This window comes from Heterocephalus glaber, unplaced genomic scaffold (assembly GCF_053883595.1).
Source record: "Heterocephalus glaber isolate CG9 unplaced genomic scaffold, H.glaber_assembly_v1.0 deba00001565, whole genome shotgun sequence".
Lineage (NCBI taxonomy): Eukaryota > Metazoa > Chordata > Mammalia > Rodentia > Bathyergidae > Heterocephalus > Heterocephalus glaber.
The window spans coordinates 566,067-587,810 of NW_028258352.1; the positions used below are offsets into that span (position 1 = coordinate 566,067).

A 21,744-nucleotide genomic window follows, 5' to 3' on the forward strand; every position below is an offset into this window, starting at 1 on the left:
CATGTTCTCTCCTCTGAATCATAGTACAATTTCTCAGTGGTTCATAATCAAAGATTTAACCAAATCCAAACTGAGAAAGAAGTTACTATTCTATTTAATGCAACTTTAAAATAAAAATACACATTTTATATCAAAATTTGTTCAAAAATTTTAATAGCATATAGTCACAACTATTCTGAAAAAGTGAGAACAGCTACTTATTTCTACTCAAAATAAAACTGCATCAAAAAAATCTTTAAACTTTCAAAAGAAGTACCTTACTGGGTATCACACCATCAAAAAGTCTTAAATTTGTTTCTCAGTTCTAGTTACCTTTTTGGAAGAACTTTTTTATATTTTTCAATTAAAAAATAGTTCCTTATCACTCATTACTAATTATTCTTTTTAAGAAAACAAAAACAAATCCTAGACAGTCCAAACTACAGCAATATAATTTACCTTTTTTGGCAACTTCCATTTCTTCTTCTGTCCATCGAGAGGTCTCAACAGGCTCTGTGGAAACTTAAATAAAAAGAGAAAACCCAGTCAAGCAGAGAAAAACAAAGTTAAATCCTTCATTCAGATGAACATATAAATAACTTATTTATCTGATATAAAGTGTGTTTAAAGCATTTAGTGAAAGAAACTATGGAAACTGGATGTTCTCAATGTCTCCTGCAACAACTAGACACCAAAGTTCCACACTTCTCAATGTTGTCAAAAGCTCCATCCACATCTACATGTTTGAAAACCTTTAGCTTACTTTGAGAAAGTCCCGCTGCAACCAGTGCCTTCCCACCTTGCAGATCTCCATTCCTTGTCTCCTGAGTATGAAAGTAAAAACAACCCTCTTCCTTCCTGTCCAGGCAGAGTGCCCTCTCTTCTTCTCTAAACTCACTTAATTCATTCCTCAGTGTCTGGCATCCAGTAGGCACAGATGGATTATGTACTGTGATTCTGCTTTATTGAAAAATGCCTGAAAATATTAAGTCTGAAGAGCACTCCTGCAATAGGCCCTTTCTCAATTAACAGTACTACCACCCACCCAGTCACTTGAATTATTATCTCCTCAGACTGATTTTTTGAATTCTCCTTGTCATTTACGACTCATCCAGTAACATGTATCAACTCTAATCTCCTGAATCCATCACCTCCATATACACAATGTCCTCTTGCCTCTAACCCTTAGCTTCTCTAAACTGGCTTCCACAACTGCCATCAAAGTTATCTTTCTATACCACAAGTCTTTTCAGAGCAGTCCTCTACTTTGAAATGTTTGCAAGGTCCCTCCTTTGCAAGCAAATCAAGATACAGCTGAAACAAGATTCATCATGTTCTGCCCCAAGCCTATCTTTCTTTGTTCCTTCTTATCATTCCTACAATGTGCGTCTTTCATTTTTCGTTTTATGATAAAACTAGTGTCACCGAAACTACTTGTGGTGGTACTTAACATTAAGAGAATCCTTTTATAGACTAATGAAATAGTACTTTCTAAGAGAGAAAAGCATGCTTAGATTCTTATGCCCAGTAAACCTTTGCCTAAGAATTTAGTTCTGTAAAAAACAGCAACAGAAAGAAAACACTATGTGCATACATTTTTTTTTTCATTCTAGTGATGTCCTTTTTTTTTCTTTTGGTACTGGGTCCTTGCACTTGTGGGGCAGGTGGCGGAACCACTGAGCTAAATCCCCAGCCCTTAGTGATGTCTTAAAGGGAGGAGGACAGCTTGACCCCTCAGAACCAAAACACCTACACTGCACAGCGTTTTTTTTTTTTTAGGTACCAGGGATCGAACTCAGGACCTTGCACTTGCGAGGCAGGCGTGGCACCACTGACCTAAATCCCTGGCCCCAGCAAAGCCATTTAAGAAAATAAAAATGGAGATTACTTTGAAATTAGAAAATATTTGTGATAAATATCAAGTAAAAACATCAGAAAACAAAATGGTATGCATACTAAGATTATAGCTATATGAAAAAGAAAAATAGCTGAACAGGGTAGCAAGATTGAGGCTGATGTTCTTTTTCAAAAGACTTTGATGTTCAAGTTTTAAAATTTAAAGACCAGAATTCACAGTTACTTCCAGGTTGTCAATATTAGAGGTCTCTGTCCTATTCTAGCATTGAAACAGAATCCCAAAAGAAATTACAGCCTGTTCATTCTGAACTCTTCCCACTCACTAGGTTCTGGTGGCGGTGGCAGAGGTGGTGGAGGCTCTTCAGTGGCTGCTGCAGCTGCAGCACTGGCAGCTGCAGCTTCGTTTGTCATGGACCTGGTGATTCGGCCCTTCCGGCGTCCTTGACTGTTGGCAGTCTTTCGCCCCCTGGGTGTGGCCTGCTCTCTCTCTTCAGTTTCTTCTGTTGTACCTTCTGTCTTGTCCTTTTCCTTGGTATTTTCTCTGGAAACAAAAGAAAATGAAAATGTCTAAGTATATATACAGGAATTAAAAGTATATATACACAGGAATTAAGATATGTTACATATAAGAAACAATTTCCCACAAGGAATATAAACATATACTACACACATGTACTAACAAAAGTGTACATAAATCAAAGAAAATTATGGTTTTGATCATGCTTCAAGTAGAAAGTGAATAAATCTACCAAATTTGTTAATTACAAAAAAATTTTTTTTTTTTGGTACCGGAGATTGAACTCGGGACCTTGTGCTTGCAAGGCAGGCGGCGGCACCACTGAGCTAAATCCCTGGCCCCAATTACAAAATTTTGTAATGGAAAATTCCTTCATCCCATAATCTAGAATAGCTTTGAGTGGATTAAAAATTATTATTGTTTGGGAGAAGCAGTATTGTAGACTGATCCCAAGGAGTGCTAAGCTACACCTCTAGTACCTTTTGGGTATGTTTTTGTTTTGTTTCTTTTAAATTTTACAACATTCAATAAGTTGGCCTCAAATTTGCAACCCTAGTGCCTCCACCACTCTAGTAGCTAGATTGCAGAACACCCTGGACTTCCGGCATGTGCCACAACAGTTGGCTCACATTAAGATATTTCACAATAATGAAATTACATATTAAGAGTTAAAATATAACCAAATTTCAAATCAAATAACTTGAAACTCAGAACAGTCCAGGAGGAAATCACAAATGACACCAAAAGGATCATTAAACTTGCAATCCAGAGGCAGTGAGCTACACCAAAAGGCAGTGTCCCCGGTTTTTTCCTTTGGTCTACAATGTCATATCTGTGAAACGAAGTTGAAACAAATGATCTTCTTGACAGGTGCCTATGCTGTATTAATAATCCACAATACGTTTTTTAAAAAACTTGTTATCCTGGGCCGGGAATTTAGCTCAGTGATTTTGCTGCCTGCCTCTCGAGTGCAAGGTACCAAGTTCAATCCCCGGTACAGGAAAAAAAAACCCCTCAATATTCTGAAACCCCTCCAAGGGCGATTATGGACAAACACAGCAGTATGGATTCATAGTTAAGAGAATGATCTCCAGGGCCAGGCTGCCTGGGTCTGTACCAGATCTCCGTGATTTACTAAAGGTGACCTTGGCAAAACTGCCTCAACTCACTGAGCTTCAAATTCCTCATCTGTAAAATAAGGAAAATGATAGTGTATTTCATAGAGCTGCTGTGAGGAATAAAGGACTTAATTTTATATAAAGTGCCTACAACAGTGCCAGGACATACAGGTTTGCTATTATTAAGGCTAAAATACTTAGCATCATCTCAGGTGTTTGGGGAAAACTCAATAAATAGTAGTCACTATAACAATAATGGTAGTACAAGAAATACTAGAAAACCATTCTCTGGATTCTCTGAGATTTGGTGTTCTAACACTGGAATACAGCAGCTTGAGGAGGAGAGATAGGAGAGAAGCAGTCCCCGGGACCCAGGAAGTATCTGAGGTGAAAACTGAAGTCTGCAGGGAGAGTGAAGAGAGAGACTTTAATGAAGAGGAGGGAAGTACCAAGAGCCTGGACACTCCATGGGGGAAAGATGGGCCGAACCTGCAGATGGCTACAGATGCACAGTGAATACTCATGACCCCAGAGTCCTCCACGGAGAAACACACCAGTGGACAGACCAGTGCATGCACTGGACTGAAGCGGCTGTTGAGTTATCCAGGTTCAGACCTCAGCCAGAAGAGGGTGACTGGCTGGTAGGCATCTTGGAGAGAGGCCAACTGAGCTCTGAACTCAGAATAGCTGCAGGCATATTCCATCTAGTCGCTCCCAGTGCCTCGGTGCATGTGCTGAGTTCAAGGTAGCAGGAGGTCAGGGAACGGAGTTCAAGTTGGCAGGAGACACAGAGACTGTGTAGGCTCAAGGAATCTGGCTACAGCTTCATAAGCCAGAAACAGGCCTCAACTTCAAAGGAAATAAAGAGGCAGGCCAACTTGGATTATCCACTGCACCACCATGAAGCTGCAGCTAGCTTGCTGGGATTAATCAGTTTCACTCTGGACTCTGTTTGGCAACATTGCCTACAGTGACAGCAGAGTCACATCTTGAATTGGACATTTTGGGTTTTTTTAATCTTTGTTCTTTTTTTTTCCTCTTTTCTAGTTCTCGTTTTGTTTTATTTAGTTTATTCTTGGTTGTCTAAACAGTTTCTAGTTTTTTGTTGTTGTTGTTCTGTTATTTTTTTCCTTTTCTCTTTCCCACCTGTCCTCTTCACCAGTTTCCTAAAGTTTATCCTCCAGCCTTGCTTCTGATCTATTATTTGTTTTTTACCCCTAACCCCTTTTAAATCTTATCCCCTAAGGGTAAAAATGCCATATTAAGGGCTACAATTTGTCATTTTCTAGACTGTATTTGATGCTGTTGTTATTGCTGATTGTACCACACATTAGCCAAGGTGACAGAACTGTGCTAATCAGTTGTTCTTCCTGGTATAACAAGACTGAGATTGCCTAAGGGTCTTAAAAAACTTATAGGCCAGTGCCAAAGAACTGGCAGCTGGGCCAAACAGGCAGAAACTTCTCATCCTCAATAAACTGAAGAGGGAGGATCCTACAACAGACTCAAAACCCAAAAGCTAGCTACACCTGGAAAACACTTCTGAGCACTAGTTATTTGCTAAGGGTTCTGAATACTGGCAATAAAGCTACTCACCATAAGCAATTTACAAGCATCAACTCAGGAATCAAACTTTTAAAAAAATAGAAAATCAGGACAGAATAAAGACCATCTATTTCAATTTTCTGTAGGGTTTTTCTGCATCTTTTCAGATGATGTGGTTTTTGTTCTTGGCTCTATTAATATAGTGTATTATATTTATTGATTTACGTCATGTTGAACCATCCCTGCATTCCAAGGTTGAATCCCACTTGGTCAGGGTGTATGATCTTCTGCATTTTGTTTGCCAGTATCTTATTGAGGATTTTTGCGTCTATGTTCATTAGGAAGATTGGCCTGGGATCTCATCTTATTCAAAAGCTTCTGCACAGCAAGAGAATCCATCAACGAGTGAAGAGTGAACCCCAAAAAATTTTTACCAGCTGTTCCTCACACAAAGGTCTACTATCTAGAATGTATAAAGAATTTAAAGAAATCAGGCCTCCCAAATTTAAAGACATAATCCAAAAATGGGCATCTGAAATGAACAGACATTTCTCAGACAAGTAGCAACAACAAAAAAAATATGAAAAAAGGTTCAACATCACTAGCCATCTGAGAGATGCAAATGAAAACAATGCTGACATTCCACTTCATTCCAGGAAGAATGGCCTGCTATCAAGAAATCACTAACAAATGCTGGCAGGGTTGTGGAGAAAAAGGAACCCTTCTCCACTGTTGCTGGGAGTGTAGACTGGTGCAACCACTGAGGAAATCAGTATGGAGAAACCTCAAAAAGCTAGGATTAGAGGTCCCATTTGACCCAGCTATTCCCCTGCTGGGTATCTTCCCAAAAGAATTAAAAGCATCATACCACAGTATATATGCGCACCCATGTTTATAGCAGCACAGTTTGTAATTGCTAAAACTTGGGAACAATCCAAATGCCCATCAATTGGTGACTGGATAAAGAAGATATGGTTTTTTTTATAAAATGGAGTACTGCTCAACCATAAAGAATGACAAACTAGAGACATTTATAGCTAAATTGATGCACATTGAGGCCACACGCCTAAGTGAAATAAATAGGACACATGTGTAAATACCACATTGTTTCTCTGGTGTGAGAAACTGAAAGTGTAAATGAGGATCAAACTGTATAATAGATAATGTGAAATAGGAAGAAAAGGCCCAAAGGGGAAGGGGATGAGGAGTGAGAAGGGTAGGGGAAAGGAAATAAAGGAAAGGAAAAAATATGAGAAAAGGAAAAAACGGAAATAGTCTTTGTATATAGGGAGGGTTAGAGGGGTTGAAGGAAGGGCAAGGGAATGGGGAAAAAAGAATCAAGGTATATCATGTAAAGGTACAAATTCCCAATGATGAATGTCATTATACTGTATACCTAAAATGTATCAATAAACTTAATGAATTAAAAAAAAAAGAGCCCAGTATAATTTTTAAAAGTCAGTATTAACTTTTGAGGTTTATAAAATTAATGAAGTGCCTTTACATCTTTAATAAACAATATGCATCTGAAAAAAAATAGAAAATGAGAAGACACTCAAATAAGATGCAACCTCTGCAGACTTTCAGCTCACCAATGGCAAACCCCGGGGGCAATGAAGTGGAACAATCAGAAAGCCACCCACCTGGACTCTCTTATAAGTGGTAACAGAAGAAGTAACACAGCAAATGAATGTGGGTCTAGAAAAAAATCAAAGCAAAAATACTTTCCCACATAACTACAGAGATGGCGAACAGAATGAAAGATACAGATAATAAAATAGAGGAACATGATGGTAAAAAAAATCAGGAACATGATGGAAAACATGAATCCCTAGCACAGGAAAGAAATGGAATCCATGAAACAGGTTCAAACAGATATCCAGGAGATTAAAAACTCCACTTAAAGTATACACAGCAGAATGAGCCAATGTGAGGACAAAATATCAGATATATAAGACAGGATTGGGGTGATTATGGAAAGAGAGATTTCTTAAAATTAGCAAGGGACTATCAATCCAGCAGAAAGCGTTCAAATGCAAAGGGTAACAAGGGAGGAGGAAGCAAGGGACAAGAAAAAAAGTGAAAATAGAAGGAAGAAATGGAAACAAAGCTTCTGTATATAGAGAGGGGAAGGGGCTTGAGGAGGGAAAGGGATAAAATTAAATAAAATTTATTATAAAAAAAGAAAACTATTCTCAGTAGTATTTATTTCTCATGATGGTTACATTTAGAAATAAGGTACTTTTAAGATGCATTTTTGCAAATGAATAGCCGGTAACACTCAAAAGATTCAATTATTCTTGCTTAATGGAAGATGCTGATTATTTTCAAAATTTATCCACTTTAAGTAAAGAGACCTGTTGTGGTTTACCAAGTTACAGATTATTTCTCCCAAAAGTTTCAAGAATAATTCCTTTCCCTTCAGCCCTAAATTAAAGGTACAGTGTAGTTCTTCTGCTTTACTACTTCTTTTTTTTTTGGTACCAGGGATTGAACTCGGATCCTTGCGCTTGCAAGGCAGTTGGCAGAACCACTGAGCTAAATCCCCGGCCCTGATTTACTTCTTTAATCCTTATCAACTGGCTTCTATTTTACAGCCTCTTGTTAAAGATATTTTGTCAACTTGATCAACAGCATAGTCAAAAATAAAAGGTTTGTCAAAAGTTACCAATGATTTCCAAACTGAAAAATCAAATGATAGGGTTTTCATTATATTTCTTTCTTTTCCGTATTTTCTATAATAAACAAGAATTACTTTCATAACCACAAAAACAGCAACATCAACAAACAAAAAATCAGGAACTCTATTTTATATAATAAAATTTTTTAAATCCTGGAAAATATTGTATCAATGAAAATTATTACTTTCTCAGCATTTTTATGCTCTCAGATGCATACCATCTCTGACTGAAAAGGGGCTAGGGAATCTTCCAAATCAAAGATCAAATTATAAAAATATCTTGGTGTTGAGTATGCTACTGTAAACTAGCCCTCTGAAAGTAGTAACCCATGCCTAGAAAATAAATTCCTAAATTACAGCAGAAGTTATATGTGCTGAAACACTCCATTTCTTAATCATGATAAATAATTATCAGATGGTGAAAATAAATGTCCCACTGATTCCTTTATCTAATTTTTCACATCTTCAACAAATTCAGCTCCATTATTTAAAAATAACTACATATTTGACTTATTGAATTCCAATTACTTAACTCACTTAGAGTCCTCCTTCTCATCCTTTTCTTCTTCATCTTTCTTTTCCTCTTCTTTTTTGTCTGTTTTCTCTGCCTTATCTTCTTCCTTTTCTTCTACTTTTTCTTCTTGTGAGGGACGGGCAATTTGCTGCTAGAATGAACCATCATTTGTGAGATACAAAGGTAACAAAAACAGCTTCTCCAATTGTGGTAATAAATTATAATACCAATCCAAATTTTGAAATGATCAGATGTTAATCATTTATAATATAACTGGTGGTTATGCATTAAAAATCAGTCTAGTACTTTTTTTGGGGGGTGGGTTAAGGCAGGGGCTCCCTTTGTAGTTTTCAGGCTGGCCCTGAACTCACTATGTAGCCCAGGCTGGCTTCAAACTCATGGCAATCTTCCCTCAGCCTCCCAAGTGCTGGGATTATAGGAGTGCACCACCACACCCCGCTCCAGTACTTTTATTTTTTTATTTTTTTTGTTTCCAGTACTTTTAAATACAGTGCTTAAAAGGTGTTTCTCTCTCTCTCTCTCTCTCTCTCTCTCTCTCTCTCTCTCTCTCTCTCTCTCTCTCTCAGCATTTAGACCTATCAGACAAGTGAAAACACTAAGATTGCACTTGGAAATGTGAAATTGGTGCTCTTTTTTGGCAATTCCTATCTACTCTTATCATATAAACACTCCAATTCTACCTTTAAATTTGATAAACCACACACAAATTTTTAAACTAGCCTCCTAACATTATGCACTTATTAACATGTATCAAACTTTTCATCATTATAGATGATGCTACAAGAAACACTGTTATACTTTTATACATTTGGGAGGAACATCCATTTAATGAAATGGTTGGCAGCTGGGATCATTACTAAGACTGAATATGGAAAAATATTAAAGCGATAATAAAGTGAAATGAAACAAAACACTCCAAATATTTCTATTTTGAAATTACAGCCATATAAATCTATACATGGACCAAGCCCAGAAAAAAGAACAATTGAGGATAGTGAATTGTCAGTCAAATTAGGGACTTTGTTATCTGGTTTTTTTGGTACTGGGGATTGAACCTGGGACCTCGTGCTTGCAAGGCAGGCAGCAGAACCACTGAGCTAAATCCCCAGCCCTGGACCTTGTTATCTTTGATGTCGTGTTTGCTAAAAGTATGACTTTAAAAGAAAAAGATGAAATGCAGTTTGCACTGTGTACTATCTTCATTTATCTGAGAAATTAAGACTGCATAACCCAATGAGAAGAGACCTACAGGTCACCATATCACCATATAGCAAAGCCTATTCACCTATGAATACTTTCCTGCAACCCATCCTTCTCATACTATTCTCTGCTGCTCTAAACTCACCTCAACATGCCTAGCACTTTCATGCCTTTGCCTGCAACACCCACTCTGCCATTCCTTGCCTGGTAAACTCCTATATACTCTCTGAGATTCAGTTCAAACTACTGTATCTCTTGTGAGACCTTCCTTGATTTCCATTATGCTATCATCTTACCAAGGACAAGGATCCAATTTTATTCATCTAGAAGATCATCTGATCATAGTAGATGTCTACATATACTGGGTTTGGCAAACATCAATTCCTTTGTTTTTGTTATTTCAGAAGTTTTACTCTCCCACCCCAAACATTCATTTGATCCAAGCTAATGTTAAGCTTGCTCATAATAATCTATCTGTCCTCTTACCTCTTCCCTTCACCAGACAACATGGAACTAACTTATTATAGCAAATGGCAAGTTCATAAGCCAAAACTAGATGTTATCCTTAATCATTGTCCCTTCCTCATCCCCACAATAAATCCATCAGCAAAACCTGTTGCTTTCATCTTCAAAAACACATATCCAGGGCCCGGGGATTTGGCTCAGTGGATCCACCACCTGCCTCGCAAGTACAAGGACCCAAGTTTGATCCCTGGTACCAAAGAAAAAAAAAAACATATGCAGCAGCTGAAGGTGTAGCTCAGTGGTAGAGCACTTGCCTAACATCTCAAGGCCCTGAGGTGATCCTCAGAACCACAAAAGTATATACATATTTTTGTATACATACACACTCCTTATCACTCCCCATTAGTCTTCTCCAAGCATAATCCATTGAGACTATTATAAAAACCTCCTAGTTGGTCTCACTTCTTCCCTTGCCTCTTTACAATCTATTCTCAACAGAGTACCCAGAGAAATCTGATATTACTCTTCTATTCAAAGGGCCAATGGCTTCTCTTCTCACCTGTCACTTGGATTTTCTTTAATGACATTTAGTTATACCTAAGAAAACCCTTAAACTAACACCTCCTAATTTCTGAAAAGTCACCCATCCATTTTGACACAAATAAATGGAATGAAGTACACAAGCAATTAAGAAATGGAGACAAGATTCTTTTGTCTGAAATGGATGTCTCAACCCATTATTTAATTCCCTCCTCTCTCAGATCCCCAGAAAAATACAAAACTATAGGGAAAATATTCAAGGTGGTAATTTAAAAGCTAATGAGTGTAGGACTAAATTGCTGAAAGGGCTGATCAAACCAAAATTGAGCCTACCTGAGGGCAAATATCCTAAAGCTCAGATCAAGATACAGATGGATGTGGCAAATCTTAGTCCTGCAAATATATTCTGGGGCAGTGCTGAGGTTCCTAGCAAAATGATATGAAGGACAAGAATGTGAAAGCAAAACACTGATGTGGAACTATGCCAAATTGAGAAGTGAAACATCCCAGAGAACACAGAGATGGAAAACAAGTTTCTCAGAATGAAAGAGACTCCTTCCCACACAAAACTTCCTGCTGCAATTTTTTCCACATCTGGCAATATAGGGTATAATCGTATTACCTTAGTATCTTGTATAGAACTAAAAAAATTTAAATGTAACACATAATTCCTAAAACTAATAATAGTTATAAGTATTATTTTGTAATAAATAAATCTACTATTAAAAATGTGTAGCTGAACCTTGTCTAAGAGATTCCCAGCATCTCTAGCTAAAGGAAGACAGAGGGTATTGATCTCACTTTCTTCAAGGGAAGCAGGAAGAAAACCTCCGGCAATACTCCCATCTCTGGCAGAATGGTATTTCCTATCTCACTGCCAATATTCAATTTGTTCCTCTTCAGTCAGTATATCTTTATGGAGCTCTACAACAATTATCTATGTCTCTGTCTCTGTGATATTATTCTTATCAGAGTACAAGCAGGTGCTTTTCTCTCCATTCTGATCATTATTAGTCCTACCAAGCCATTTCACTGTTCCCTTATACAATTTTTACAATGAGTACACCTATACTATTGCCATTTTCTCACCTTCTAATGATCTTTTCCAACTCAGCATAATGGTATTTGTACCCCACTCACCAATCCACTGAAAATGCATATTTAAAGGTTTCGGCTTACTCAGCCTCTAGCAGCATTTTCACACAGCTACCTCATGAAATAGTAACTATACTTTTTTCAACCAAGAAATACTGTTTCCAAAGAATATGTAAGCACATCTTTTGAGATAGTAGTATTCTGCAGGAAAAACTCAGAAAACATAAGAAGATTATGACTCTGAATAGAGATCTAAGTCAAAAAAAGCTCTATCTGACCAGGCTGACCAGGCTGACCAGGCCTTGTAAGGGAAGAAAAGGACTAAGATGCAATACACTGAAAAGTCAGCTGTGCAGGAAACCAGAAGAGACTGTGGAATGCCAGGAGGCAGCAGCAATTAGAGCTCATGAATAAAAGTCCACAGTGCACTCTCTATCTGGATGAGGAGAGCAGCAGACAAAAGCATTACTGCAGCAGCCTCATTGGTAATACATATATGAGCTGTAATAGCTGCTGACTGGTTATTCTGGGGGACAAAGTTTTGAAACCAGTGAATTGCAACTGTGAAAATATACTTGTGAAAAACTTCCCTTTTAGGTAAACTTTTTAAGGGTTAAACTACTTAAACGCCTCAAATGAAGTTAATATGAAACAAGATCAGGTTTCAACCGCTTCAGTAAACAATCATCCACGCTGGTTACCAAGCTATCGTTCTCTCCCTTACCCTACCTGTCCCCTGCTCAGACAAAAGAAGTGGTTAAAGATGTTATATTAGGTAAGGTGTGATGGATCTCATATTTAATTACATGATGGGGGGGGCGGGTACAGGGGATAGATCCCAGGACCTTGCACTTGTGAGGCAGGTGAGGCGCCACTGAGCTAAATCCCTGGCTTTAATGACATGATTATTATTAATGCTGAAATACAGATTCAGGTAACAGGAAAATACAAAACTTTTCAAATTAATTTTATCACACTAGTAACTTGAAATATATGAAAAATAAAAGATTTCTAAATAATTATAACATTTATAACAACCTAATAGTAATCTCTAAAATATACATTAAATTCAAATCTCCTGTTATAACATTTTTTTCTTGCTATTTCTATTAACCCTAAAACATCATTCATACAATAATAAAACATACCTGGTTTCTGCCTCTGCGTTTCCCATAATTCCTTCTTACTAGGGCTTTATAATTCTCATTTTTCTTGGTTAAATAGTAATATAAAACACAATCAGGAACGCTCTGTAAAGGAAAAAGTTCTTTTTGATAATTCAACAAAATTTTTAAAAATTTAAGTAAAATACTTTCAAAGTAAATTTGTTATTCCCAAAGTATAAATTAAAAAGGCGCATATAAGGATAGCTAGTATTTTAAGGCATGTGTGAGCTCTAAAAATACAGTTACTATACAGACATTTATAGACACAAAGATCCATTCAAATACTTTATTTAATATTAATTTCTAAGGAAACTGTTTTGCCTCATATATGTAAATATTCAAAACGTCCCTTTAAATATTTTAAGACCACTAAAGCCAGCCGAGTGTTGCAGCACATGCCTGAAATCCCAGCTCCCAGGAGGCTGAGGCAGAAGGACCACCTGGAATTCCAGGCCAACCTGGGCTACCTAGTGATTTCAAGGCCAGCATGGAATATACAGTGAGACAAGGTCTTAAAAATGAAAACTAAAAAAAAAGAAAAGAAGAAGGACACTAAAGTCAATTCACTGTGGAAAAAAAAACTGAGGAAATCAGTACTACTACATTTTAATTAGAAATTTACCACTTGCCTCGCAAGCACAAGGTCCCGAGTTTGATCCCCAGTAGCAAAAAAAAATTTAATTACTTTTAAAAAGCACTATAAGCTATATAATTTTAGGAAAATATAAGCTGAGGTCATTTATCATTAACCATGAAAAATAGTTCTGTGTTCTGTGCTAAGGACTTCTAATAATTTTAATTATCATTGCATATATAATTTTTTTTTTTTGGTACCAGGGATCGAACTCGGGTCCTTGCACTTGCGCAGCAGGTGGTGAAACCACTGAGCTAAATCCCCAGCCTATAATTTATATAATTATAATTAATTAGAATCATTTCTAATTGGTTTTTTTTGCAAAATCGGTTCTACTTAACTATTGTTGCTTGTTAAGAGCACAAAAATTCCAAAGTAACAACATCACAAATCTACAAATATTCTCAATGCAAACCATTTCTAACCTTTCTTTCCAAGTATGATGCAATTAGTCCGAAGTTTTTAGGATGCTGGATAAACCTGAGTAAAACAAAAATAAAAACATACATAGGCACAAACATTTTAATAGCTTAAAGAAAACCTCAGAATAAGAAATATTATGTAGACTAACTTCCTGTGATTCCTCTCTATCAGTCTGAGTAATAACTGCATAATCATTAGAGTTTTAAAGGGTAGCGTCCTGAGAACCATCTACTAAGCACTGATGAGACTGATCTACGGCAAAGAAAATTTTTTTTCCAGTACCAAGAAGTGAACTCAGGACCTTGAGCTTGCCAGGCAGGCACAGCACCACTGAGCTAAATCCCTGGCCCGAGAAATTTGTATTTTCAAAAAGCTCCACAAGCCAGGTGTGGTGATGCAATCCTTTAATAACAACATGGTGAAAGGCTGAGGCGATCACAAGTTTGAGCCCAACTTGGGCAACCTATGTCTCACAATTAAAAATAAAAAGGGTTTGGGATGTAGCTCAGTGCAAAGGCCCTGGGTTTAATCCCCCAGTGCTGTCAAAAAAACAAAAACAAAAAATTTCCCAAAGTGATCTGCACAGATTCCAAATTTGGGAAATTCTCTTTTAACGACTCTGTTTACTCAGTTCTTATCCATTACCTCTTCACCCACCTACAAACTTATGGGAGGATCAATATTTTCTACTTCTCATAATATCCATTCTATGTCAAAAAGGGACCGAGTTTTTGAGGAAACAGTTCAATTTACAAGTAAATGCCACACCCTTTTACAAACTTATATAATCTGCTATTAGAGAATAATTTAAAATTTAAATTACTTGTCCTTAAAGATCTCCTTCTCATGGTCAGTCCAAACATTCATGAACTGCCTATCTTTATAAACCTTCATAGGGTCCTCCATAAGTCCATTCATGTTAATGAACTTGACTCGTCTTTGTTCTGCATCAAACATCATAGGTGGAATGACAGAGAGCTGTCGCATTTGTTTCTCATTATTCTGGAAAAAAAAAGCAGTTTACTTATAATAAAATTTAAACTACAAATTTTAAAAGGAAGTAGAATAACTCTCTTAAAAGACATTTAAAAACACTGTTTGACAATAGCACCTACTACAGTAATGCCTCATAGCACCTAACATATAGCAATTACTCATACACTTCATACTCACTAAATTAATTATAGATGCAGAGATTACATATTTGTCTTATAACCTATACTTTGAAAACAGTTCCTTACTTAAATGAATGTGATACTTAGAAGATATTTCAGACCTAGAAGATACAAAATGATGCCAAGTTCATTAAAGTAATGACTTCATGTAGCATTTATTATCATATAGTATTATTTAAAACTAGTATAAACAACATTTTAGAAAACAAATCTTAGCATCATTTTAGAGAACAATAAAAAAATAAACAACCAGGCATCAAAATCTTTAAGTCATTGATCTTAAATTACCTAAGCCAGTGCAGGGCATGGTGGCACATGCCTGTAATCCCAGCACTTGGGAGGCTGAGGCAGGAAGATTGCCATGAGTTCAAGGCCAGCCTGGGCTACATAATGAGTTCAAGGCCAGCCTGAACTGCACAGCCAGACCCTGTCTCAAAAAAAAGAAAAAAAAAGAAAGAAAAAGAAAAGAAAATTACCTAAGCCTACACACATACTAAATATTTTTTGCTAATTTTACATAATCCTTTCACTAAAAATTTAAGACCTTGTTTTTAAATTTTTGAGACAGGGTCTCGCTACGTAGTTCAGGCTAACCTTAATCTCACTATGTAGCCTAGGCTGGCCTTAAACACACAGCAATCCTCCTCCCTCAGCCTCCTGAATGCTAGGATTATAGGATTGTGCGCCACCAAACCCAGCTGTATACAAATTATTTTTTCCAAAGTTTGACTTAGGATGTTTATGATCATTAACTTTCATTTTTAAAAAACTTATCAAAATTACTTATCAAAAGTATTTGCCCAAATACAAAGCTTTCTCCTAAAAATTTTCCACATAGAGATGGATACCGCCACTAGTTAAGTCCTTACAAAGCCTAACTTTTTTCTTTTTTGTGGTGGTACTAGGGATTGAACCACATTTATGCATGCTAGGCAAATATTCTACCACTGATCTATCCCACCTAGCCCCAAAGTCTCTAATTTTGTGGGGTACTCTCAAGCAGTCTGAACATCAGTGTTGGAGGCAGGCACATTAGCTTAAAATCACCTCAAGTGATAAAAAAGTTTGGAATGCTTGTAGATGTTCCCTATCAGGATCTGTGAAAAAATAAGCAAAGAAATTTAACACAGCTGTAGTCACTGCAGTTATTACGGCTATAAATTTCAAGATATAGGGGGGCTGGGGATTTAGCTCAGTGGTTCTGGCACCTGCCGTGCAAGTGCAAGGTCCCAAGTTCAATCCCCGGTACCCCCCCAAAAAAAACCAAAGAAACAAAATAAATTTCAAGAGATAGATGTCCTCTCAATCATACATTTTACAGGCAATTTTAAAAGCAACAGGCCGGGGATTTAGCTCAGTGGTTCCGCTGCCTGCCTCCCAAGCGCAAGGGCCCGAGTTCAATCCCCAGTACCAAAAAAAAAAAATTTTTAAGCAATATAATATGAATGGTTATGTTTTAAAGCCCCTGAGTAGACTGCTACAAGAGAAATGAAAACTCCATTTGCACTGAAATTATGCAATATTATATGCATTATGTATTAATTTTCCAAGACAACAATGTAAATGTGTCCCAAAAGAAATGTATCTCACCCAGCCCAGACAGAAGTAAAGCTGTAGTGCTCTAGATCACTATTAAATGACTTGTAAAACAGCTGTAAGAAAGGATGAGACCTTGACATTAAATAACAATTCAAGAAATGCTTGAGTAAAATTGTTCCTCACAGGTTATATATATCAAAGGACCAAAAACCACTTTGGATCTCCTCCTTGGGAAAGCAGGATATCAAAAGTGAAAAAGGAAGGAAAAACCACCATGTAAAGGTCTACTTTGATTGGTACAACAACAATCTGAGACCTACGGTAGCTCATAGAACTCAGTTTATACACTTTTCCACCTCTTTCAGGGCTAATGTGACAAGAATTCTGAAATAAGTTGTAAGAACACATGATATACTTTTATTTGATCATGAAGGCAAAATAGTGTGCCACATCAAATACTAATGGAATCCTACCATACATACAATAAAATGACAAACTACAAATGGGCTACTTTCTTGTCCTGGAGGAAAACTCACAGAAAGTGTGTTTTTAAAACACAAGCTAGCAGCTGGGCATAGTGGTGCACATCTGTAATCCCAGCACTCAGGAGACTGAACAGCAGCAGCACCACCAGCCTGGACTGCACAGAGTTCAAGGCTAACCTGAATTATATAGTGAGACCCTGTCTCAAAAAACCAAAATAAACAAACAAGCACACACACACACACAGTCTAAACGATTAACATACAACACACACATAGGTACAAAATGATTAGAAATCCCCCTTGCTAGGAATTTAACTTTATGAGATGATTAAATTGATGGTTTAACTCACCATTATATTTATTCCCAATTCCTGCTACAAAATTTAGCACTTAACAGGGAGGTTGTTTATATCTGTTGGAAGAATGCACCTGACTGAATATAGACATGAGAAAGAGCACAGGATCCCAGCATCAGGCTGCCCGGGTGGGACATCTGGTTCTATTACTTATTGGTTTGGGACCTTGGGTAAATTATTTAACCTGTACCTTCTTTGGTCACTTCCAAAAGTTTCCACCTCACAGAATTTTCAGAGTTTAAATGTGATAATACACATAAAGTGCTTATCATAGCAATTTTTGGGGCGTACCAGGGGATTGAACTTGGGACCTTGTGCTTTCGAGGAAGGTGACTAAATTCCCAGCCCAAAAGCAATTTTAAAAAGTAGCTATATCCCTAAAATTTACCTTTCCAAAAAGCAAACATGTAATTAATCCCACAACCTAAACCAATAGCCACAGATAAGAGAAAAAATATTGGCCAAATTAAGTTAATAGTAAAAGATGGAGTACAGGGATTCATGACACTGCGTTTTAGGGTTTTTGTTTTGTTTTTTTGATGGTAATAGGGATTGTACCCAAGCCCTTGAACAAACTAGGCAACCACTCCACCACTGAGCTATACCTTCAGCCCTATTTATTTTGAGACAAGGTCTCATTAAGTTGCCCAATCTCACATTGAACTTGTGATCCTCCTGACAGATGTGAGCCACCACACCCAGTTTACCTTTTATTTATTGATTTTTATTTTATTTTATTTTTTTACCTTTTACTTTTAAATATGCTAAACAGTATACATGCAGGAATTTTACTTAATTTATTATTTCTAAATCATTCAACATTTTAGATTAAATCTACCTTATTCTTGCAAATAAATTATTAGGTACATATTTAAGTCCTCAAAATATTCCTACCCTTGGAAGCTAATATTTACATATTCACTTATAGTTAGCATTTATTTTGAAATATATAAGACTGTAATAATTATCTTTGATTATTACTTAAGGGAATGACTACAACAAATAAGGTTCAGAATTTTAAGAAGTTTAAGAAAAGCCATAGCATAAAAACAAAATGAGCTTAAATCAATAAATAGCAAATGGCTTTTGGACCAGCCTTAAGAGATGGTTTGAACCTGGTTGGAGAAGACTAACCTTAGGAACCGAACGGTATTTTTACTCTTTATTTATTAATATACTACTAAATATTAGGAACAGGAAATTCAAAGATAGCTCCAAAGGTATAGTAATTATATTCATGAAGACGATATTCAAAGTGATCATATACAATTACTGAACATAAAGATAATTATATAATACAAATAAATGTAAAATGAAATTAATCAGATATTGATTAATTCTGTTGTGGGAAAGTAATGAGGAAGCTTCTTCGTAAGGGTGGAAATATTGCTGCTGGGCCTAGATGTTACACTCTTCAAATTTAATTGTTTCATAATTTTATTAAGTCTGTACTTGACACAGGCAAAGAAATGCCTGAAAAACAAATTAAACCTACTAACTATACAAAAGTATATTTTCTCAGTAAAAATTTGTGAAATGGCACTCTTATTCATAAACGAACCTCTTTTGCATTTAGGTTTTCTTTTGGGTTTTTTTGGTACCGGGGATCAAACTCAGGCCCTTGCACTTGTGAGGCAGGCGGCAAAACCACTGAGCTAAATCCCCGGCCCTTTTGCATTTAGTTTTAATATCCATATACTCATTCACCTGCCTTTTCACTTCATGTAACCCATGCCTGAAGTATTTGACCTGCATACAGATGAACTCTCTAGTTCAACTTTCTCCCAAGTTCACCTGGCTAGAAAACAAACTTCAGACAACCTACTGCCTGCCATCTGCAAAGTTGTCTCACAACTTTAGAAACTCGAAACCAGGAAGTCTGTTTGTATTCCTCCTTTCTCATGCCACACTCCATCTATCCCATCCATTCTACCTCCCCTCTTATCTATCTCTACTACCCTACCACTGCTGCCCTAACGTAGGTCTATTTGGGTGGGGGTGGGCATAACTGGGGATTGAACCTGGAGCCTCTGCACTGTGTTGCACCTTCTTTTACTTTTTATTTTAATACAGAGTCTCGCTGAATTGCCTGGGGTGGATTTCAGTTTGCAATCCTCCTGTCTCAGACTCTCAGAGCGCTGGGACTGTGGGCATGTACCACCACGCTGACGCTGGATCCTTATTTTTTATCATAACAGCTTTCTCATCTGACCCCAGGTTTTCCTGCTGCCAAAGGCATCTTTGTGACTCACCAAAAAGCCCTTCAATGATTTGGTTACAGTCTTTGGAATAATCCAAAATAAAGCATTTAAAATTCCCTTTAATAATAATTTATTAATCAACTTGAATCAAATCAATTTATTTTCTTACCTCCTGTTCAGAGAGACCATCAATAATTTCAGAAATCTCATGCTCACTCCTAGCAATGGTGGCTGAAAGACCAGCTCCCCTCTGCCCAACTCTAAATATGAAGGAGAAATCATAACTATATTTAAAGGTCTTTTATAAAGAAGATTCAGCAATGAAATTTCTATAAATTACTCAAAACAGGATATTTTTTTTTGGTACCGGGGATCGAACTCGGGTCCTTGCGCTTGCAGGGCAGGCAGCGGAACCACTGAGCTAAAACCCAGGCCCCAGAACAGGATTTTTAACCAAATGAAAGTCAGAGAAGAAGCCTAAACTACTATACAGTGGACCATCAAGTTACTACAGGCCTGACATATGAATGACTTAGGTTATGACTGAAATTTTAGTTTTAACTTATGAACAAAGTCTTAAATTACAACCTGAATGTTGGCTACTTGTGCTTCCAGATGGTCTCAGACACAGGTTTAACCCTTAAAGAGTTCTGGAAGGAACATTACAGCATCCTTTCCTATATGGGATTGGGAAATCCTGGGCCAATGTCTCTCTAAGGACACTGAGATCTGCCTGTATATAGGAGAGAGAGACTTTGAAGGCTGACTTTTGAAGGAGCCTGATTCTTCAACTGCCCAACATGAGCTATAATCACCCCTTGCAAATGAACTGAGTTCGTAAGTCAAGGGTCCACTGTATTGACTAAATACTTTTAAGTAATGTGCCTGAGTCAACCTAATCAAGTTAATAATAATTTAAATGCTAAAATTGAGAATTAAAGGTTAAATGTCCAAGTGCGAATAGTAGAACTAGTTGTGGAAAAACAAGTTATTGATGCCAATGTCCATTATAATTAGCAGTCTGTTGTCAGTGTTCTAGAAAACTGGATAGCGGGCTTAGGAAAATACATCAAACATTTTAAAAACAAGGGACAGGGCTGGGGATTTAGCTCAGTGGTTCCGCCACCTGCCTCACAAGCGCAAGGACCCGAGTTCGATCCCCGGTACCAAAAAATAAATAAATAAAAACATCCAGTATATCTCACAAAATATTAATAGTAAATAAAGGAGTTTATATGACTCCTATATGAAACAATGAAGAAAAATAAAGCTTTTAAGACATGTGCAAAACACTTGTTCTCTAAAAATAAAAACAAATAAGGAACTATTGGACCTACCAAAACCAAAAAAATTCTTAATTAATTGGCAATCGGTTTAATGCTTTTGATTATGTTGCTAATTACTAAGAGACAGTCTGGTCTAGTCATTTCCCAAGGAACTGATTTTTTTCAAGATCCAAAGAATTAATTTCAAAATATTCACTTATACTTAAATTCAACTCAATGATTATACATAATATTAAACTTACAAAGACATAATCTTTACTGGTTGGTAATGAAATCCCATACTCAATATAAAAGTTCTTTATGAACTTTCTTGATCAGATTCAGGAAATAATAAATACTGTGCAACAGCAAAAGTGGGATTTCAAGGAAAACATCACAACTAATATGCATCAAACTACTTACCGCTGAAATCTTTCTTGCTGTTCTCTCTGCTTTCGAATTTCTGGAAACTGCTTTTCATAGTACTCTCTTGTTTTGCTTTCTTTAGCTTTCCTCCGGGGATTATTTTCTATTCTGTCCACTTTTTTCTCCCATGCCTCCATGAGCTGATCATATCGTTGGCAGATTTTTTGTTCCTATTAAATATCCGCAGCAAATTAATAACTAAACTCTGTGATTCTGAAAATCCTAATACTTTAAAATAAATTTTATTTCTTAAGGTTAAGTTGGAAAGACATTTAACCCATGACTCAATTGTGAATGAAAAGCAGTCCTTCATCTGAAAGAGGAGAGAAAAGGGAAGCTGTTTCCTAACCAAAATCAACATAAAGAGCATATTTTGCCTTGAAATTTTAGTAAACATGTGGACTATAGAAATTAACAAACTGCTTGATGATTCATTACTATTAGCTGGCCAATTATTCTTGTTTTTCTGATAACATGTCTTCATTGTCCAAAAAGGGGAGGGATTAGAAAGTTCATAATCTGTCCAATGACCCAGAGGCAAAT

The 21,744-nt window shown here is 36.8% G+C and overlaps 1 protein-coding gene across 25 annotated transcripts in view; it reads right to left on the bottom strand.

Moving 5' to 3' along the window:
- The window catches only part of Ncor1 (nuclear receptor corepressor 1), a 164,246-nt gene that overhangs the window by 80,834 nt on the left and 61,668 nt on the right, over positions 1 to 21,744 (bottom strand). For 16 of the 25 annotated variants that reach the window (XM_087192061.1, XM_087192062.1, XM_087192054.1 and 13 more), the window contains 8 exons: positions 21,199 to 21,371; positions 19,680 to 19,770; positions 14,578 to 14,756; positions 13,757 to 13,811; positions 12,680 to 12,781; positions 8,234 to 8,361; positions 2,160 to 2,377; positions 439 to 501 (listed from right to left, as the gene is read on the bottom strand). In XM_087192061.1, the coding sequence (XP_087048187.1) occupies positions 439 to 501; positions 2,160 to 2,377; positions 8,234 to 8,361; positions 12,680 to 12,781; positions 13,757 to 13,811; positions 14,578 to 14,756; positions 19,680 to 19,770; positions 21,199 to 21,371 (1,009 nt within the window). The remainder of the gene's footprint in view (positions 1 to 438; positions 502 to 2,159; positions 2,378 to 8,233; positions 8,362 to 12,679; positions 12,782 to 13,756; positions 13,812 to 14,577; positions 14,757 to 19,679; positions 19,771 to 21,198; positions 21,372 to 21,744) is intronic. The other 9 variants (XM_087192066.1, XM_087192065.1, XM_087192073.1 and 6 more) reach the window with 1 other exon arrangement.